The sequence below is a fragment of the Tripterygium wilfordii genome, chromosome 22 (genome assembly GCF_013401445.1).
Source record: "Tripterygium wilfordii isolate XIE 37 chromosome 22, ASM1340144v1, whole genome shotgun sequence".
Lineage (NCBI taxonomy): Eukaryota > Viridiplantae > Streptophyta > Magnoliopsida > Celastrales > Celastraceae > Tripterygium > Tripterygium wilfordii.
Window position 1 is genome coordinate 13551074 of NC_052253.1, and position 20701 is coordinate 13571774.

The 20701-nt window shown below is 37.6% G+C and overlaps 3 protein-coding genes across 7 annotated transcripts; all 3 read left to right on the plus strand.

The window, feature by feature from the left end:
- Nucleotides 1-288: 288 nt before the first annotated feature.
- Nucleotides 289-3747, plus strand: LOC119990782 (ACT domain-containing protein ACR4-like). The gene is made up of 8 exons (XM_038836877.1): nt 289-1010; nt 1560-1632; nt 1747-1792; nt 1875-1989; nt 2086-2153; nt 2234-2827; nt 2918-3022; nt 3110-3747. The coding sequence occupies exons 1-8, from the start codon at nt 1007-1009 to the stop codon at nt 3449-3451; spliced, it is 1347 nt and encodes a 448-aa protein (XP_038692805.1). The 5' UTR covers nt 289-1006; the 3' UTR covers nt 3452-3747.
- A 2782-nt stretch (nt 3748-6529) lies between these two features.
- On the plus strand, nt 6530-15946 carry LOC119991088 (RNA-binding protein 39-like). 5 transcript variants are annotated; one of them, XM_038837283.1, is made up of 15 exons: nt 7691-7831; nt 9836-9995; nt 10072-11081; nt 11186-11252; nt 11353-11409; nt 11569-11624; nt 12022-12256; nt 13186-13269; nt 13605-13679; nt 13975-14058; nt 14362-14426; nt 14502-14739; nt 14838-14926; nt 15316-15430; nt 15515-15946. In XM_038837283.1, the coding sequence occupies exons 3-15, from the start codon at nt 11044-11046 to the stop codon at nt 15554-15556; spliced, it is 1245 nt and encodes a 414-aa protein (XP_038693211.1). In that variant the 5' UTR covers nt 7691-7831; nt 9836-9995; nt 10072-11043; the 3' UTR covers nt 15557-15946. The 5 variants fall into 5 exon arrangements, with proteins under 5 accessions (XP_038693209.1, XP_038693211.1, XP_038693213.1 ...); XM_038837285.1 differs by having other exon boundaries at nt 9836-9983; XM_038837281.1 differs by lacking the exons at nt 9836-9995; nt 10072-11081 and adding an exon at nt 6530-6687 and having other exon boundaries at nt 7249-7831.
- A 954-nt stretch (nt 15947-16900) lies between these two features.
- Nucleotides 16901-19402, plus strand: LOC119990657 (monooxygenase 2-like). Its single transcript, XM_038836671.1, has 6 exons — nt 16901-17179; nt 17270-17416; nt 17494-17553; nt 18009-18171; nt 18272-18500; nt 18738-19402. Exons 1-6 carry the CDS (start codon nt 17106-17108, stop codon nt 19280-19282), a joined length of 1218 nt encoding a protein of 405 aa, XP_038692599.1. The 5' UTR covers nt 16901-17105; the 3' UTR covers nt 19283-19402.
- The last annotated feature ends 1299 nt before the right edge of the window (nt 19403-20701 follow it).

The following is a 20701-nucleotide window of genomic DNA, read 5'->3' on the forward strand; positions in this document are numbered from 1 at the left end:
CCAATAACTTTATAAAAATAAAAAAAGGAACCCCAATAAATCATACCAATTCATCTATTCCATATATACATCTCTTCATATATATTTTCCGTATATACATATATGAATATCTATTCCATATATACATCTCTTCATACATATTAATATGATATGGTCTATAATGAAGGACAAAAAAAGCTAACAATTGGATTAGGACATTAGGTTAACAGAGGGTCTGTTTGGTATGTTTGTTTTCTATGTGTTTTATGTTTTTTATTTTTCAAAAAACGGGGAACAATTCGGAAAATAAGTTTGGTTGTAATTTTAGAAAATACATAAAAACATACAAAGTAGCCAAAATCAGAAGACACTCTCCACAACTCTTGGGAGATCCAAATCTATTCCGCCTAAACTTTCATAACACGTGTCATCCCCACTTTAGCACCGTCCTTTCAGTTTCAGTTACACCAAACGTGGGGTCGGTTCTAAATTGCGCCTGGAGTATTTGGTCTTCCATTCCTCTGGTTCAAAAAACTTTTCTTTAGGTGCTGAAATAAAACTGATTGAGAGAGAAACTGAAATAGAAAACCACGCAGAGACAGAGTCAGAAGAGAACCCACACGAACAAAGAAAGAAATATTTTCGAAAAAGAAAAAAGTGAAAGATATAAACAGAGCATGCTAGAGAGAGAGAGAGAGAGAGAGAGAGAGAGAGAGAGAGAGAGAGAGAGAGAGAGAGAGAGTAGGGTGATTTGATATGATATGGGTGTGTATTTTTTTTTAGTTGAAGGTTTTTGGAGTATCGTGTCGGGGTGCAGCTGATGGGAAAATTATTATTTTAGGCAAATTAACTATTATTTTAGACTATTGTGTTTCCTTTCTGTGAGAAGGAGAGCGAGAGAGAAACCAGGGGCTAAGAAACTCTGGGTCTTTGCATGTGTATATAATTTACCCTTATATATACACACACATATCAAGCAATAGAAGACTCTGTTGAGAGAAAAAGCAAGAAATTTTCAAGAACTGCTATGGGTAGGTGCTAATTTTACTCTTCTTCCTTTCTTAGCCCTGTTATCTGTTTTTCTCAAATTTTCCCAAATTTTCAGTGTTTGTATTCTTTGGTTTTTGTGGGGTTGGCATTTGGGTTTTCCGTTGGCTATGTGTTCAGTTTTCTTGGGTGTTCGTTATTCCTAATTTGTTGTTAAAAGGTGATTATTTCTGATACTCTGTTTCGGTTATTCATGGTTTTCTGATTCCAGAGACAGACGTTGTCAATTGAAAGTTTTGCAAGCCGATTATTTTCTCTGGCAATGTGCTTGATTTTCACACCCTACCTGCCCTCTGCCTTTTCTCTTTCTTCCTCTACCTCGTTTTGCCCTCTCTGTGTCTAAAACTTTGTGTTTATTAACGCAGATTAGCCTAATAAATCATAGTTCTTTCTATAGAAATGTTTACATCAAGTGCTTTTGAGGAATTTTAATTACTTGCTTTTCTTTTGCCTTATATTCCTCATGAGTATATTTTGGGTATCTTGTTTCTTCCATACTAATGTCCTATAACTGTGTAAATCCTTTTCTACAGATGTCAACATGAGCTTTTCGCATGATATGGATGATGAGTATGAGAAACTAATCCGGAGAATGAACCCACCAAGGTATGCAATTTTTATCTTCTTCAATTCATTTGCCTTTGAAAGTAACCTCTGACTCAACCAGAGAATTTGGTTTTTTAGTCCTTAAATGAGTTTGCACATTTTCCCTTCTGTCAGGGTTGTGATTGATAATGATGCCTGCAAGAATGCTACTGTTGTAAGGGTATGGTGTTTGTAAACCCACTATTATTGTTCGCAGTTTTACTTTATCACAGTCTTGTGGTAATTCTCAATCTGTGATGTAGGTTGACAGTGCAAACAAACATGGAATACTTCTTGAAGTTGTGCAAGTTCTTACTGATCTTAATCTTATTATAACCAAAGCCTACATATCTTCTGATGGTTGTTGGTTGATGGATGGTAAGATTTCAGTTTCCCAGTCATCTTTTAACTCATTCTTTTTTCCATGAATGTGTTTGATGTACTGTAAAATTGATGTATAATTGTTCGTGTCAGTTTTCAAGGTTACGGATCAAGATGGAAACAAGATTACTGATGAAGTTATGCTCGACTACATTCGAAAGGTGAGTGATAATTGATTTGGTTCATCTTTTCATTTATGCTTTCTCTTTTCTTGTAATGAATTGTGTGGTTCCATTTTCAGGCTCTGGGGCCGGAATCTTGCTTTAGTTATTCCATGAGATCTGTTGGGGTTGCACCACCAGTGGACTACACTGCAATTGAGTTAACAGGAAGTGACAGACCAGGACTACTCTCTGAATTGAGTGCTGTCCTTACCCACCTTAAATGCAATGTGGTGAATGTTGAAGTCTGGACACACAACACCCGGGCTGCAGCTGTGATGCAAGTGACCGATGAAGAGACCGGGACAGCTATTACTGATCCCGAGAGGCTATCTACAATTAAGAAACTTCTCTGCAATGTACTCAAGGGAAGCAACAAATCGCGGGGTGCTAAGACCGTGGTCTCTCAGGACGTCACCCACACCGAGAGGAGGCTTCATCAGATGATGTTTGCAGACAGGGATTATGAACGAACCAACGATGACGACGTCTTGGAAGAGAAGCCTAGACCAGATGTCAATGTTGTTAATTTGTATGACAAAGACTACTCTGTGATAACTATAAGGTCTAAAGATAGGCCGAAGCTTCTATTCGACACAGTTTGCACTTTGACAGATATGCAGTATGTAGTTTTTCATGCCAATATTGATGCTGAGGGGCCTGAAGCTTATCAGGTTCGCCTTTTATCCACATTTTTTCACTTGCTTGTTGTCTAAAATGGATTGAGATTACAGATACAGTTCCTTTGTGGTTGCTTTTTGTAGGAATACTATGTCAGGCATGTAGATGGATCTCCTGTGAAATCAGATGCGGAGAGACAAAGGGTGATCCAATGTCTTGAAGCGGCCATTGAGCGAAGAGTGTTTGAGGCGAGTGCTCTATATTATATATATCTTGCTCTCATTATTGTCTGAGAAGAGTTTTTAGCAATGAAAGTTTATTTTTTCTTCCTCCAGGGTTTGAAGCTGGAATTGTGCACTACTGACAGAATCGGGTTACTATCCGATGTCACTCGCCTATTTCGAGAGAACAGTCTCACTGTCACCAGAGCAGAAGTCACAACCAGAGCCGGCAAAGCTGTTAACACATTTTACGTCCGCGGTGCATCAGGGCATCCTGTTGATGCTAAGACCATAGATTCCATCCGGCAAGTGATCGGCCAGACAATACTCAAAGTGAAGGGCGGCCCTGAAGAGTTGAAACCAGTTTCTCAGGAATCTCCAACCAGTTTCCTTTTCCGTGGCCTCTTCAAGTCTAGATCTTTTGTTAATTTCGGCTTGGTTAGGTCCTATTCTTGAGTAAATCGCTTTGTATATAATCACACCATCAACCACAAAGTCTACAATGAATCTCAGCCTTGTTAGCTAACATGGGACATAGTTTCAAGATCAGTCACTAGTGTAGGTACACAGCAAGTAGATCGTTGTACTCTATTTATTATTCCTAGATAGATCTAGTTTAGTTTCAGTGGAACGTTTTGAAGTTCCTGTAGATTCACCCCCGATCGGCCTTTTTTTTACTAAGCTTCAGTTTGTTAATATGGTTTCAACATCATGTTGAAGCCATGAAAAGTAAAGGAAGAAAAGTTTAGCTAGAACTTGTGTACATAATTTCCTTAACTTTATTATAATATCATTCTGGTCTGTTTTGGTTGCTAAGGGCAATGACAAAGAAATTAAACATGTTTGACTTCATTTTTGGAGTTTTGTTCACTATTTTGAATGTTACATTTTTCTTATTGTGGAACAAACATAAATTCAAAGACAGCAGTTGAAATTAGATCCTTCTTAAAGTTATGGGGTAAGGTACTGTCAATTTCCAACACTGTCATCAAATATTCACATGTTCTAATTTGAAAACCTAAAGTTAAAAATTATTCCAATATGCATACATCGACAAAACTCTCAAAATGTTCGGGCAGATTTCTTATATTGATTTTGTATGCCACATCAGTAGTTTGACTGTCTGAATAATTGAAAATCTGTCTGAATGTGCATATTGAAATAATTTTCAATTTTAGGTTCTTAAGTTTGAACGTTCGAATATTCGATAATCGAATTAGACCCGATAAACTCTTTCAATGACCAAAAATTTTGCTCCCTTGTTAAGGGAAGCAAGTGTTACTACAATTTCCTTTTTATTATTGGTGATTGGATTGACAAAAGTGGAGGCGGCGAAGTGTTGTATTTGATTGAATATTCAACATGGGTAGCAGCCTCAGATGGAGACGTGTAATTGTGGTTGTTTGTGGACCAAACATGGTCTCCATTCATGAATTGGATTATTGATTTGAGTACCCTTTTCTAGGGGGTGTCTTCATTTAGACCAAATCAAGGATGATTCATTCTTTTTTCTGGTTTCCCATTCAGAGAACTAGACTTCAAAGCAGCAAAAGGTCATTGTTCTTCTTTCCTGTAGAAATGGTCCCTGTGAATCCAACTATTCCAATAGAAAGTTGTCTTGAACATTCTTTTTGACCAAGATTGGCTGTGTGAAAGCTTAGACGGAAAAGCATATGAAGAGGGAGGAAAAGCTGATGGAAGAAATGTGTTCTTTTTTGAATTGTACACCCCACGCATAAATTCTACGTCCTCTTTCACTACGACAATTATTGATGCTATCATCATTGATGCCTATTCTCATCTATGCAGGGTGTTGCCACGTGGCACTTGTCCTTTGACGTTCAATAAGGGCATAAACTTACGCCATCTAGCTCGCGTGTAAACAAATTTTTCACTTGACAACAGTGTATATGAGTTGAGCCAAAATCCAACGTCTGACCATAAAAGTATTGCTTTCAATGAGTATGTAACTCCGGATCTCCCAAATCCATATGGTTTAACCAAAATGTGTCATGTGCCTCTCGGAATGAATGAAGGGAGAGTTCTATAGATCAATTCGGATATGAGTGCGGGGCACTTAAGTAAACATACAATTAGAACTGACGTGACAATATGAGAATGAAGTTAAATTTCTCTCATGTTCCCTTTTTCAACAATGTATATAATAGATAGATATAGATGTATAGATTTAGGTGATAAAATAAAATTGTTATTCATATGAATAAAGTTTTTGTAAGACCCTTTGATCTCAGGCATACGAGCCCACGGGTTAGGAGAACTGGGCCAAGCGTCGCAAAGAAAAAATCAAGAGGGCTTACGTTGGGCCCAAGATATGTAAACCAGAGAGTAATTACTAATTAGTGGTCCAACTTTTATGGTCCATTTAGTAATTTAAGACCTTTTGCTTTTGGGCTCTCAAGCCCGTAACTTTATCCCACACCCGTCTTTTCTGAACAGGAAAGAAAAGAGAGAGTGTGAGAGGCTGAGAGGAGAGGTTCAGAGCTAGATTCATATGAAGTTTCCGATACTGCGAAAAAGGTAGCTGCTCTTGCTGGACTTGTTTTTCTGAGAGCTGCGTCTGTTGCTATTCTGGCTGGTTCAGAGTCTTCTTTGAACAGGAAAACCATGAAAGCTACGGGAAGGAATTATCGCATGTACAGGGATGACAACCCTGCAAGCTATTTTCGTGGCTTGCGTGACTAGAAAAACATGGCCTTTGATTATATGTATTGGAATAAGGAAGGAAATCAAGCTCTGCTGCTCTGTTTCGTCCTCTGTTTTCTGGTTTGAATGAAATGACACTATATTTATAGTACTCGACTCCCCTGTTTCCTCTTCAATTTTTGTTTCCATAATGTCTGAATACTGATAATAGATTTACATTAAACAGGGCCTAATTATCACACCAATTTGTTGTCAAATTGTGGAACTTTCACATAACTTGTAATTTTCACCCAAATGTCCAAAGATGTGAGGAAACCCATTTTCGACTCTTAACTCTCGTACTCCATTTGTTGCTTTTTTGTTACTTCGAAAGTCGCTGCTTCAGATTCCACTACTCAAATTTTTGATATTCTTTTTATTTATCATCAAACAAATTAAATCTCTTCTGAAATCCTAGCTATTTTTAGCATGATATTGAGGAATCTCATTGCTATTACTCTTACAAGCATGAAACTTTACTAATATGTAGTAAACTCGAAATGTGAATACAATTATATTTGTAAGAGTAATAGTTAAGAATAACGAGAGGTGACTCGATTAGCAAGTAGCTGAGTTAGACATATGTGCGTCAAAAATTCGATAGCAGCTGAGTTAGACATATGTGTACAAAAATTTTTATTCCAATGAGAAACGATATTTCAAAAAAAAATACTAGTTAAGGGTTAAAAATGGTATCAACTACAATTCGATATGAGGTGTTAAAGGGTTCATTTTGTCATTTACAACATATTTAAATTTTAAATAGATTAATAAATACAATTCTCTTCTGAATTCGGGGCTCCAACCGGATCCAATAAATAGACCGGTTACCCGTTCTAACGCGATAGCTTAATCTCATTCACCCTAAAAAAGCGAAGTCGCGTTATTTTCAACTTGCAGGCGCAAACCCGCTCACCTTCAAGCTCGTGCTATCACTTTGGGATTCTCGTTAAATCCCCGGCGATTGATAATATTCTTCAACTTGAGAGGTAAGGCAGAAGTGGGAGTATGGTTTAGTTCTTACCTTTCGAATTTCAGTCATAGCTTAGTTCTGGTGGCTCACTCGACCTAGGGCTTTGTTTATTTGAGGAAGATATTGTTGGGGGAAAGCCTTTATATTGAAAACATGATTTATTTAGCAGTTATTTTGTGAATTGCTGTTTGTTATTGTGTGTGTGTGTTTGGGTACTGATAAAATGCAGGCTAAGAAACATTATTTGTAGTGGACTGCTCCTTCTTTTCTCAACTATGGCGAAAATTGAATTCCAGAGTAACTGCGTAGCAATCAATAACGGCATTTTTTCCCTACAATTATATGTGTAGCTTTCACAGTTTGCCGATTGATATGGAAAGTATCTGGTTTTTTTAGAATGTAGAAAATGCCTGGTGCTAAACAATGTAGAATAGTAAATGTGTGGATTTGGTCGTTTATTTAGATACCCTATTTTGCAGTTTTTCCCGCTTTGTTGTTTTTGAATTTTAATATGATTTTGACATTTAATGCATGTTTAGTTATTTACTTGTAACTGTATTGTTTGATTATGAAACAGAGTTCCAAATGGATTTCGATGAATATGAATACTTAGAGAAAACAGTTGAAAACCCGGAAGCACAGAAAGCCAAGGAAACTGTGAATGGTGGTAATGAGACTGTGAAATCTGAAGAGAGAGAGAAAAATCGTAGTCATGGTTCAAAGCATAGGAGCAATGGGAAAGATGACAAGGATGATGACCGTCAACGGTCTAAGCGCTCGAAATCAGAAGATGACTCTCGTGACCGTGTGCGGCAAAAGGAGAGAGGGTCATCTCGTCACCATTCACCATCTAGAGATGGTGAGAGAGATCGACACAAAAGTAGCCGCGAACATAGAGACGGGGAGAAAGATAAGGACATGGAGGAGAGAAAGAGTAGAGACAGAGACCGTGACCATGATCGTTATCGAGACAGGAAGGACCGTGGCCATGATAGCGAAAGGGAGAGAGAAAGGGAGACAGAACGATCACTTCAAAGTGGAAGCCGGTCGGAAAGGCATCGAAGTGATTTGGATGAAAAAGAAAGAGAAAGGAGTCGTGAGAAAGAGCTTAGAGAAAGAGAGAGGGAAAGGGAGTTCAAGGAACGGGACAGAGAAAACAGGTGACTATTATGTTTAATACCCTCATTTCATCTTTGTAGCTATTGCTATCTTATTTCAAAAGTTTTAATGGCTACATTTATTTGATTTACAAAATGTTTGAATGCTAAGATTTCCAATTTCCTAGTGTTTCTGATTTTTATTTGGGACTGAGTCAGACCAAGTTTGCCCAGTGCACAATTGATAATCCTCCATACTTAGTGTTTTTGGCTGTAAACTGCGTTTTGATGGTTCCATGAACTAAATGGCTTCGTCCTGTGTCATGACAATATTCTATCACCTAATGTAAAAGCAAGGTATACGGGGAATTTTATCACATAGAATAATTATTCTTTGGCCGCTGCTGGTTTGGTTCAGAAATGTTTTTATCTGAAGCTTTGGTATGGTTCTAAGTTCTAACTGTCTTTCCATTGTGGATGTACTCTTTTCACCGTTTTCCCCAATTCATACTCAATTACTCCTGCCTGAGCAATAATTTAGGTTTTTTAATGTCTGTTTCTAACTATACATAATCTTTTGTAATATTTTCTCTGTGTGGAGAGTTTCACCTTTCTTATACTTTGTAGCATTGCTTAAATGACAGTTGAGCCACGGTTCCAACTGGTGCTGTCCGTCGCCTGTGTTGGGAGACTGCACTCCCATGGTAATTTTAAATGGTGTGGGGCGTGGGATTTTTCGGTGGGGGTAGTTTTTCCATGCAGAGGGTACTTTATTGTTGTAGGACTGATTTGGGAATTTCTGTCCTAGGACTAGGAGTATTTTTGGGAGATTTTTAGAGTTTGGATAAGGGTTCAAAGCAAAACTGTCAAGTTACAGGTTAATGGAAAACTGTGGTAGGGTAAAAAATATGGACTTCTGTATGGACTTTGGTCTGGGAAACCCGAGGTACTGTATCAGTGAAGAAATAGAACAGTAGATAGTGAAAGGAAGTAGGAGAAGGAAAGAGAAAGCCAGGCACAGATGCCTCGAATTAACCAAACACTTGATTCTTGTTCTCAAGACATTCATTTCGTACTTTTTTTTGCTCTCTGCCTTGTAATATAGCTGCACCTGCAATGAAAGTTCTTTTTCACTCAAAAAAGTTTATGGACTCTATAGGTTCTCAACTCCAAGTAAAACAGAACTTCAAATTCTACGATGATGATGTGTCCTAATCGGAAACTTATTGAGGAAGACTTTTTGACTTTGAGTAACCTAACTAAAGGCCTAACATTGAGGCCTAATAACCAAATTTAAGGTCAATCGCAACATGATACTTCTTATCTAGGCTTCTACAAAGGATATCTCTTGTCTAACCTATTAATAGATGATGCATCATCTATACTGACTTAGGATGGTCGTAGATCTCCTATACCATTAATGAATTGTCTCTACTAGCAAGTAGGATGATGCAACACATGTTGTCCATGTGTTGGACTGTTATAGTGGCCTATATGCTTGGATTATCCGAACGGCCATACAAATTTTGTGTTATCTATTCTTGTTTTTATCTTTCTGTGCTGAAAAATTTGCTTGATAGACTGGGAATAACAATCATGCAACATTGGTGTGCTTGATAGATTTGAAATTTAAGGTTGTGTTTTTCTGGAAACTGGCACATTGGTTGTCATGATTTTAGAATTACAGTACATATACTTGAGCATTTTTTTGTTTTCTGATAACTTGCTTGATATAGGAATGTCCACTTTTGCTTTAATTTCTGTAGTCCTGTGTGGTCTCCTTTAGTTTTTCCATTCATGTCCCGGTCATCTTAGTTGATGGAAGCTTATAGGTAGTGCAATGTGCAAATACATCCTAGTTGAGAAAAATCCACCTTCTCTGCACCATGGATATTCTTTTTCCCGTTTCGCTTCTTTCTTCAAGTATAATTCTCACTTGCTTAATGAGATTATACTGTTATTTACGTGAATTTTCTTATTGTGACTGTTGCGTTTCATTTAGTTACTTGTGATGTTAACAGTCTTGAAAATTCTGAATATTGAATATTAGATTATGGGAACTCGCAGATGTGCTAGAGCAGTCTTCAGATGGTCTTTCTGGCATTTGGGCCAGGCACAGGGACTCAGTTCATGGGTTTTAAATATTTCATCCTAGACCTTCCGGAATCACTCACTTAAAAGCTTGCGTTGCAAGATCAGGGTGACTTTTCTGGAGGTTTTGACCAGGGTGGTTATGTCAAGTTACAGTTTCCGTTATCCTCCACCTTTAAACACCAGTGCTTATTGTATTTATTCTGTTGCAGAAATGCTGGTGAGAAAGTGATGGGCTTTGCTTAAGAGAAGCACTTCATCTTCTGATGCTTATGGGAAATCAATGTTCAGTGGTCTACAAGATTAGCCATAACTTTTTGTGGGATTTATTAAGTGGTTGTTAAAATGATATTTAAATATTCAATTCAATATCTTGAGGAGTAGGTATTAGATAATCACAGTGCCATTCAAGGCCAATGGTGAAGTTTACTATTGGTTCACTGATCTGTAGCACTAAAAAAATGGTCAACCGACAAATTTTTGCGAGTTATTCTCTGTAATCATCATCTTTGGAATTCATGTCCCTTTGTTTATGATTGTGGAATGTTTTTGCCTCATTATTATTATTATTTTTTGTAAGGTTTGCAATCTGCTTTTCCACATGCTTGACTTAACTGCTTCTCTGTGCTCCTTCACATGTACCATGAAAGAAGCCTCCATGGTCCAACTTCTAGCTTCAAAATCTATCTGGTTTTATTTCTCTGTAACAAATTTGACATCATAATATATGATGATGATAATCTTGTTACTTGTTAGGTATACAACTTTTAGAAAAATAGTTGGTAAATTTTTTTAATGTTTTCTTATCTCCAGTTGTATATCTGCTTCAGGTGTTTCACCTTCTTGGTGCCCTTTTCATAAATCCTATATTTGGCATTAAAAATAAGAGGAGCCGTATGATTCTCATGTCTTTCTTATATGATGTGTTTTCCATTCTCTGTTTTATACTGATTCGATCAGATGCTTTGAATTGATGGAAAGTGCATAACTTGTTAGTCTCAAGTCCTTTTTTGTTTGTTTATATGTGAGGACTAGGTGTCAATCTCCCTTCACTTAGTTCCCATGTTGTTCTCCAGGTCTGTTCTGATTAATTAAGAAGAAAAAATTTCTTAATTCACCTCTGTGTTTGTTGGCCCTCACTTCTCTTGCTAAACTTCGTGTACTTCCCTGCAGGACTATGTTAAATGGGTACAGGCTTTCACTCCATGCAGAAAATTAAGATGTTGAATGTTTTGGCCTCATGGCTCAGTTTTCCAATTGAAACTCTTCATGAGTACTTTTATCTAATTGTGATGGTCATTATTTTGCATTTCCATTCTCTTGCAGGCGGAAAAAGGAAGAAGAGCCTGTGGTTGATCCTGAAAGGGATCAAAGGACAGTGTTTGCTTATCAGGTAATAATTTTACTTGTGGCGTAAGTAAGTTCTGAGTTATCTGTACTTATTTTCATGACACCATTTTGCATATATTACTTGGTGAACCATTTCTATACAGATTCCTCTGAAGGCAGATGAAAGAGATGTGTATGAGTTTTTCTCAAGGGCTGGAAAGGTATCGTATTTTTGGATGTTTGGCTTTCCATTAGATTGATTGATTCATATTATAAATCATTTTATGCAATTTGTGATTATGATCATATAACATAAATGTCCATGTTATATTTCTCCATAGCATCATTCTAAAACACTAACATCCCCCTTTTTTTTTCAGGTGCGAGACGTACGCCTTATAATGGATCGGAATTCTAGGCGTTCAAAAGGAGTTGGGTAAGTTTAATATACCTTTCCAGTTTCATCTAAATTTTACTAGGTTCATAGCAAGAAAGAGTTTTTGGGAAGTAAGATTTGCAGAAGCAAATTCAGATGTAAAACTTTTGAGAACTATCGTTACCAGAGTTTTGATTAAGGGATTTCGAATGTTTACCACACGGCTCATGTTGACGGAGTTATATATTGGCACACTACAATAGTTATGGTGACATTAATGTTCACATTGCAAGCCGTGTATGTAGATAGGGTAATTTTTCCATCCGGTACATCCGATAAATTGGAATGATATCTTGATTTCTCTTAATATTATTTCTGTTTTTGCATAGGTACTATTTCCTTCCTTTTTCTCTCACTACTTATTTTGGTTCTTTAACAAATGCTTCTCTTTTTGCAGGTATATAGAGTTCTATGATGCAATGTCAGTCCCCATGGCAATAGCACTTTCTGGGCAACCTCTTTTTGGCCATCCAGTGATGGTAAAACCATCAGAAGCTGAAAAGAATCTTGTTCAGTCAACTACATCTACTGCCGGAACATCAGGTGGCCTTACCAGTCCCTATTCGGGCGGGGCCAGGAGACTCTATGTTGGAAATTTGAATACCAACATAACTGAAGATCAGCTTCGGCAGGTATTATTCGTCGTTGATTGTCACTCTTAGATTTCGGGTGTCTTTGTTGTCCAATGTCAAGCTTGATAGTTTGTTTTTCCCAAATAGATAGGACTCTGTCATATCTGAATCTGGTTCACAAGGCTATTATTGTAAATCTACTCTCGTAGATAGTTATATGATTTGTATCCAATATCATAAGTTTTTAGCAACTATGGTTTCATTAGTAAAACAACATTGGATTGACAAGATGTATGCATCCTTAAAACAACTATGGTCCAGGAAAGCCAAGATGTACACATCCTTAAGATGGCATTGCGAAAAGGTGGTTTTTTGTGGTTTGAACATTTGACATCCAGGCTGAGGTTAAAGAACTTATCACTGGGCCAAAATTGGCCCTTGGGATGTTTTATTATTAGGCATTTAATTATTTCATTTCTATAACTTGTAAGAAATTATTTGAAATTTTCCATTAAACTTCAATTTTATGTAACAGGAAAAAAAATTTAGATTTGTATGATTCAGTATATCTCAAACTTGGATTGGGTTGGTAACGTGATAGAGATCTAAATAATTCACCATACACTAAAGAAATTTGTTGGAGATGCTCTCTTTCTGTTTCTCTCTCTTTTTTTTTTGACAATTCGTGGGGTTATATTGTTAAAATTGTTGAGGGAGGGGGGAGTCGAATCCTGCACCTTGTTCCATTTCTTCCATATAGCATTTTGCTTGATTGTGGTTTCATTTAAAGGACTCCTCAAACTCAAATTTTGTTTATCGAAAAGTATGTGAATGTATTTTGGTCGATATGTCTGTGCCATTCAGGATTATACTTGCCCAAATATATTATGTATGTGGTATATGCAACCTATTGAAATAAAAAAATGTTATATTTAATTATTTATGACTTTGTGTATCAGCGTATGGATTACCTTTTTTTGGTGATACAGGTTTTTGAGCCATTTGGTACTGTGGAGTTGGTGCAGTTGCCTCTCGATGAAACCGGGCATTGTAAGGGTTTTGGATTTGTTCAGGTGAGTTTGGTCAAAACACGCATTTAGCCTGAAAAATGTAATTAGTTTTGTTATCTCATCGAAATTGTGAAAAATCTTGAACAATGCAGAATGGTATTGTAAATGTGTTTATCTTAAAAAAGGAAGTGTAATATCATAATAATTCTTGGATCTGACTTTATATCTTTCCCATATAAAGCCTTTTAGGCCTCAATCTCATTGAAAAACTCTCATTGTACCGAAGCAAGGCCTGAGATTTTATTTATATGTAGCCAACTGGTCCATGTGGCCTTTTTAGTGGTTAATAACTTTCCTCTTAAAGGCATATGATAATTGAATGAGTTGTTTAATTGCAGTTTGCACGTCTTGAAGACGCTAGAAGTGCTCTAAATTTGAATGGACAAGTAGAGATTGCAGGTCGTATGATTAAGGTAATGCATGCATATTTGTAACAATGATCAGTTTTTTCATACTGCATTTGCTTGTATTTTCAATTTCCATGTTTATGTGATATTGAAATTGCAGGTGATTTTGTTAGGTGAAATTAGGACAATTGATTTGTGGTGAATATGATCGGAATGTATGGCAAAAAAGACTTCTCATTTATTGTCTCATGGATTCATTTTGCCGGCCCCAAAAAATTTGGGACGAGGGTTGGATAAAGTTGGTGATGTGATCGGATTTTGTTGACTAATTTTGTTATTTATGCTACTTTCCTTTTATTAGGTGTCAACAGTAACTGATCAACCTGGCATTCAAGACATTGCAACAAATGCTGGTGATCTCGATGACGATGAGGGTGGTGGCTTGGTTAGTAAAAACAATCTTTCTCTTGTCTGCTTTTGGTTTTGGAAAACATACGGACCAATAGTTTGAGTCTAATCTGTTGAGTGTGGCAACCCTCCTTTTACTGATGTGGCTGTGAAAGAAGACTTGAAATTATTATAAACATGTGAAAGTCAAACAAAAAAGAGGCTCTTGTCATTGTTTAAGAGTTCTTTTTTTCAAGTATCTATTGGCATACCAGTTTTTCTATTTCTGACGAACTTTTGGTTTAAATATGAATCTTAATAAACATCTGGCCAAGCTAACCTAATGGTCTTTAAATTTCAGTCGCTGAATGCACGTTCTCGAGCACTTCTCATGCAGAAGTTAGATCGCACTGGCACTGCATCAAGGTTTGCCTCCATCAAGCTAGTAACTTTTATAATAGTTCGTTTGGGTAATCTGATATTTGCTTCTTTTACTTGCAGTATAACTGGTTCACCAGTTACCCCTGTTTTCAATACCGCTGGCATTACTCTACCCTCAACACCTATCCCTGCAGTTTCTCCCCTTGTTACTCCTATCATACAGGGTGTTGTTCCTGCTCTCACTGGATTTCCAGGCACCTCTCTCCAACTTCCTAGTGTTACGGTGCCATCCGTTGATATGATTGGCAACCCAAGTGAATGTCTCTTGTTGAAAAATATGTTTGATCCAACTGCAGAGGTTGGCAACTGACCCTAACCTCATTTATTGTCTTTTATTATGGTTTCTCCCCCTCTCTCCCTCGTTTCTGGTAGCTTAAGTCATATTCTTCAATGCAGACGGAACCAGATTTTGATTTGGACATCAAAGAAGATGTTGAAGAAGAATGTTCAAAATTTGGACATTTGAAGCATGCATATGTAGACAAGTAAGTGCCATTTGGATTCACTGTAGACGGGAAATCTTTCTACCCTGTCAACCGTTCGATTTCTAATTATCTTGCAAAAGATCCTATTGCCAATGGATCTCATGAGTTATGAGCTTTACAAAGATATGAAATATTATTCTGGTTGGAGCATTCTCACCCTAGCTATTGATGTTTTTAATTTATAGCTGTTGATATTTTTAATTTATGATTAGTGCAGTGTTTTAGTAAAACTTAGTATGGTCTATTGACAACGGCTGACTTCTACATTTTGGGAAGAGGACTTCTTCTATTTTGCTGTTGGAATGATGGCATTGTAGCTGCTATATGATAATGCTTTTCATTCGAGATTTTTAACTATGCCTCATTGAAATTTTTTTTGGCGGAGACAGGAACACTGCTGGTTTTGTATATGTCAGATTTGATAATTCACTATCTGCAATGAATGCACAACGTTCTCTCCATGGAAGATGGTTTGCTGGAAAGATGATTACTGCAACATTCATGGTAACAATTTTTACTGTTTATTTCACTTTCATGGTTTTACTCCAAAATCTGGTGTCATCTTGAGACTGTCTGTTGCACATGCAGACACCCCAGGCCTACGAGGCTCAATTCCCTGAAAGCAAATAGGAGCCCGGAGCTTGGACGTGCAATGTCTGAAAGAGGAGTTACTGCGCTTATATTGCTATGACCGTCATCTTTTGGTGGTTGTAACGAGTGGGCCAGTTTGCCAGAAGAAGTCGTTAGCTTCAAGCGTAGCTGTGATAGTGGTCGCCATGAAAGCCTAAAAAGTTATATTTAAGTGTCCAATACATTATATGCAATCTGTTGCCTCCCTCAGAATTTAAAGAATTGACCAAGCATTTGTTACGCCCTTGTATCCTCTTCAAATTGCCTTTTATTTTACTCAATGAGTGTTGTTGGTAGAATTGAATCTGAGCCTGTATGTGCTAATTCGCATACTGAAAGTGGGATTTATTGAACAATTTTTTTGATCTAAACAAGTGTGTTTGATGAGTATTCCAGTTTTGTTGATTGAAAAGCAAAAGAGGAACTGAATCTGTCATAATATTAGTTTGTGGAGTTGTGGCTAACTTTGTCAGACATTAGACGTTGTTGAAAATGTTTTATGTTTTATGAGAACAGAGACATGTTGAATTCAATCACTTTGGTGATAGCTTAGTTGGTTGAATTTTTTTTGGGTCAAATCCTGTGTACTCAGAACTGGAGATCCAGAGTTCGATTCTTGTTTGAATCAATACTTTTTTGATGATGCGTTGAATTTGTCCAACTTATGAGTTCTCACTTAAATCAATATCATTGTGGCGATGCATTGGACTTTTGTACAATTTATCTTGAACATGTTAATTCGTTAGTTCTGAACAGACTTGTTGAATTTAAGCCCAATACAAGCTTTTAGCCAATCTTAAATTCAGAGTGCATTCAATAGAGAGAGCCTCAATTATTATACTTTTGGAAGTTGCAATAATTTCCTTTTATTGACAAGACAGGCACAATAAACCAAACCTTCTTTGTCACTGTCTTAATCGCTGCCGGCTGCTTGAACATTATAATTCATGTGCCTACTGTTAAGACTTTTTGTGAATGATACAGAGCATACACTGGATTCACAAAATTTTTGGAAATCCAAACCTAAACATATGAGAATATTGTCTGCCCTGGGCCTATACAGATTTATTCTTCATTAGTCATTGCCTATGGTTTTTAGACGCAGAAAACGCGTCATTTATGTGAGAGGTACAAAAATTTTACTTATATATCACTCGATTGGGTTATGCTAATCGATGTAAGATATTAGTCTTGACACGAACTTGACAAGTTTCACTTATCTTCTATCTTCAAGCTACTGAATCTATGGGCAGAAAATCAAATTGGACTTCTACAACATTATTATAAAGCAAAGCATTACGTACTTCCTGTCATCATCCTCATTTGGCTTGGGACTCAAACTTGTCAAAAGTTTGAGTCATCTACTATCTTCAAGCGATTGAGTCTAAGACAGAAAATAAAATTGGACTTGTACAACCTTATTATAAAGCAAACCATACTCACTTGCTGCCATCATCCTTATAAAGCAAAGCATACCATTCAATCTTAAATCAGCCACTCATTTCCATATCTATCTATCTATCTATAGCAACTCTCCTCTTATAATAGAATGGAAGCTGTTGAAGATGTAGTGATTGTAGGAGCAGGAATAGCAGGACTCACAACTTCTTTAGGCCTTCACAGGTCACTAAAATAAATAAATATATATATATACACATATGTGTATATATGTATTTATACTTATGAATAGTTTTTTACTTTCAATTTTTGCAGGTTTGGGATCAGAAGCTTGGTTTTGGAAGCATCAGATACTCTGAGGGTCACTGGGTTTGCATTCACTACATGGGCTAATGCTTGGAAAGTGTTGGATGGACTTGGAATTGGTGATTCCCTTCGCCAAAAACATAAACAACTTGATGGGTAAGAACAAACAATACCAAGATGTGTTATTCTTGCTTCTTTATCTTTCTGATAGGGAAATGTATATTTGAGTGCAGGATGGTTGTAACTTCAACTACTTCAGGACAACCTTCTTCACGATTACCGTTTAAGTCACAGTAAGTTCTTTATTGAACCATCAATTGTTGTATGAATTAGTATTCTTTGGTGGGTTGTGATCAAAATCTAAACCACGGAGCAATAGATCAGTTGGTTATGTCTATGGACCTAAGGGGGTGACGTTAAAGTCGAGAGTTCAAACAAGCTGAGAGTATTTTCTGATTCCGTGGGATTGCCCATTTCAAGGGAGGGGTTAGGAGTCTCATTTCTCACGCATTGGTTTCGGCCCAGTCTTACCAGTTTTGGCGGCTGTTTGAGATTTACGTCCACTCAGCTGTCCGAAGGGCATGCTGCTGGGTGTTCATCATTTGCTACATATCTAAAAAATTGTTACTGTGGTGCATTCTACTTTTATTGACATAAATAATTTCAAGAATAGTGATCATAAGAGAAATTGTGAAGCTGATTCTTGGTTCTATTTCTATGCTTGTGAATTGTGGTGTGCTTTTTGTAGAAACTCTGAAGTTCGTTGTGTTGAGAGGAAGTTGCTGTTGGAAGATCTTGTAAAAGAACTCCCAGATGGCACCGTTAGGTACTCATCCAAAGTGGTATCCATTGAGGAGTCAGGCCACTTCAAGCTTCTAAATCTTGTTGATGGAACCATCATTAAGACCAAGGTAAATTCCCAACAAAAACAAAAACAAAACCATTAACCTTTGATTTTTTTTGTGGTTTAACTCCATGTGTAATTAAACTTAGTGCTGCTGTGGATAAAAGGTGTTGATTGGTTGTGATGGGGTGAACTCAGTGGTTGCAAAATGGCTAGGCTTCAAGAAACCGGCCTCTACGGGGCGGTCAGCCATCAGAGGGTGTGCATATTACAGTGGGAGTCATGGATTTGGCCCTGAGTTCAAGCTGTTCATTGGAAAAGGATTCCGATCCGGGTTCCTCCCTTGCAATGATTCAGCCATGTATTGGTTCTTCACTTGGACTCCTTCCAGCCAAGGTAATCTGCCTCTTCTTCTTTGCGCTAAGAAGATAATGCAGGGTGACGTTTGCATACGTTGGCTGAGTAAGAGTCCATCTCGCAAATTACAATGATAGAAACACCCATGAAACTTGAATTCACCATTTCCCGTTTGCGTGGTCAAGTTCACCATCTCATATAATGACCCGTTGTTCTTTTTTGTGCTCACGTCATCTCACTCTTTGCATTTTTGTTGAATTTTCATCACTTTTGCAGATGGTGATCTTGAAGAAAACACAACAAAACTCAAGGAATTTGTGCTAAACAAACTTCAAGACCTACCTGATCAAGTAAAGGCTGTTATAGAAACAACTAGAACTGACATAGACGATGTCATATCATCTCCTCTCAGGTACAGGCAACCTTGGGAGCTCCTATGGGCAAATATCAGCAAAGGCAATGTCTGTGTCGCGGGCGACGCCCTCCACTCCATGACACCTGACATTGGCCAAGGAGGGTGCTCAGCCTTAGAAGATGGCTTCATTTTGGCTCGGTGCCTCGCCACAGCCTTACTGAAAAAACCTAGTGGTGGAGGAGAGGAAGAGGAGTGGAAGTGGATTGAAATGGGGTTGAAAAGCTATGTCAAACAGAGGAGATGGAGAAGCATTGATCTCATTACCACTGCTTATATGGTTGGCCGCATACAGCAAAGTGAAGGGAAGTTGATGAATTTCTTAAGTGACAGAGTTTTGAGTCCAATACTGCCTGGTTTGTTGTTGAAGAAATCTAGTTTTGATGTTGGGAGGCTCAACATAGCTTGATAGATGCAATTTGTTGCAAATGCTGTGAAATTTTAACGATTATACATTTTGAAGTAACTGGTGATTATGTTATGTATATATTAGTAATTATCAAGCAACTTTACTTTTCATAACCGAGAATAACACTATACAAGTTTGTTCTTTCGACATTGGATATTGATCTAAAATCGGGTACGTCGATACCTCATCTCCATCTTTTTGTTGTAGAAAGCACAAAGATATGATATTTTCTCAGTTATGGACTCTGTTGGTATTCTGCCAACTTTAGTATCCTAATGACATTTAGAATCCTGACCAACCTCAAATTCCTTCACTTTAATTTTCCTAAATCCAGAGATTCATTCTCCACACACTATCAAATGCAACTTTGAGCATTTTTTGTCAAATAATTTATGCGACTTTCAAATATGAATGAAAATGAGGGTTATTCGATGTCGTTTTATGTGCATAGGCAGCAGTGTTGATGGGAACTATTTGCACTCCTCAAATTCCCATTGACACCCCATTTCTCAAAACCATCAAACACGCCCTTAACAAACTATTCACACCTCATTTCCCTCTCTCCTCTCACGAGCACCATCACCGGCCACTATTGCCACTGCTTATTCTGACCATTGACCTACCGAAAAGTTTCGCTCAGCCCTCACGAGCATAACCCAACCAACCTCGTCTCAAATCGTCGCCTGTAGCCTTAGGAATTTTCCTTGGAAGCTCGCGGCCATCGTGAAGAAAAAGCTCTGATTCGGTTGAATCCGGTGACGAAACGGCGAACCACCACCACTAACGGGTTCACCGGCCAGAGATGAACCTGACCCAGCTCTTGGCTGACCGGAACTAACACCGAAATGTCCGACCGGAGTTCATCGGCCAGAGACTCGGAGTGCATCAATAGAGAGAGCCTCAATTATTATACTTTTGGACGTTGCAATAATATACTTCCATAGACAAGACAGGCACAATAAACCAAACCTTCTTTGTCACTGTCTTAATCAGTCGCTGCTGGCTGCTTGAACATTATAATTCATGTGCCTACTGTTAAGACATTTTTGGAAATCCAAGCCTAAATATATAAGGATATTGTCCGCCCTGGGACTGTACAGATTTATTCTTCATGGGCGGTCGCCTATGATTCTTAGACGCAGAAAACGCATCATTTATGTGAGAGGTGCAAGAACTTTACTTATATATCACTCAATTGGATTATGCTAATCGATGTAAGATATTAGTCTTGACACGAACTTGACAAGTTTCACTTATCTTCTATCTTCAAGCTACTGAATCTGTGGGCAGAAAATCAAATTGGACTTCTACAACATTATTATAAAGCAAAGCATACGTACTTCCTGTCATCATCCTCATTTGGCTTGGGACTCAAAACTTGTCAAAAGTTTGACTCATCCACTATCATCAAGCGATTGA

Excerpts from the sequence above, each read along its gene's own strand:
- LOC119990782 (XM_038836877.1), top strand. Across the intron at positions 2,828-2,917 it reads AGGGGCCTGAAGCTTATCAG|GAATACTATGTCAGGCATGT; the intron begins GTTCGCCTTTTA and ends TGCTTTTTGTAG. Across the intron at positions 3,023-3,109 it reads TTGAGCGAAGAGTGTTTGAG|GGTTTGAAGCTGGAATTGTG; the intron begins GCGAGTGCTCTA and ends TTCTTCCTCCAG.
- LOC119991088 (XM_038837281.1), top strand. The coding sequence starts at position 7,257 with ATGGATTTCGATGAATATGAATACTTAGAGAAAACAGTTGAAAACCCG. Across the intron at positions 11,410-11,568 it reads TTTTCTCAAGGGCTGGAAAG|GTGCGAGACGTACGCCTTAT; the intron begins GTATCGTATTTT and ends TTTTTTTTTCAG. Across the intron at positions 13,680-13,974 it reads TTGCAGGTCGTATGATTAAG|GTGTCAACAGTAACTGATCA; the intron begins GTAATGCATGCA and ends TCCTTTTATTAG.
- LOC119990657 (XM_038836671.1), top strand. The coding sequence starts at position 17,106 with ATGGAAGCTGTTGAAGATGTAGTGATTGTAGGAGCAGGAATAGCAGGA. Across the intron at positions 17,554-18,008 it reads CGATTACCGTTTAAGTCACA|AAACTCTGAAGTTCGTTGTG; the intron begins GTAAGTTCTTTA and ends TGCTTTTTGTAG. Across the intron at positions 18,172-18,271 it reads GAACCATCATTAAGACCAAG|GTGTTGATTGGTTGTGATGG; the intron begins GTAAATTCCCAA and ends TGTGGATAAAAG.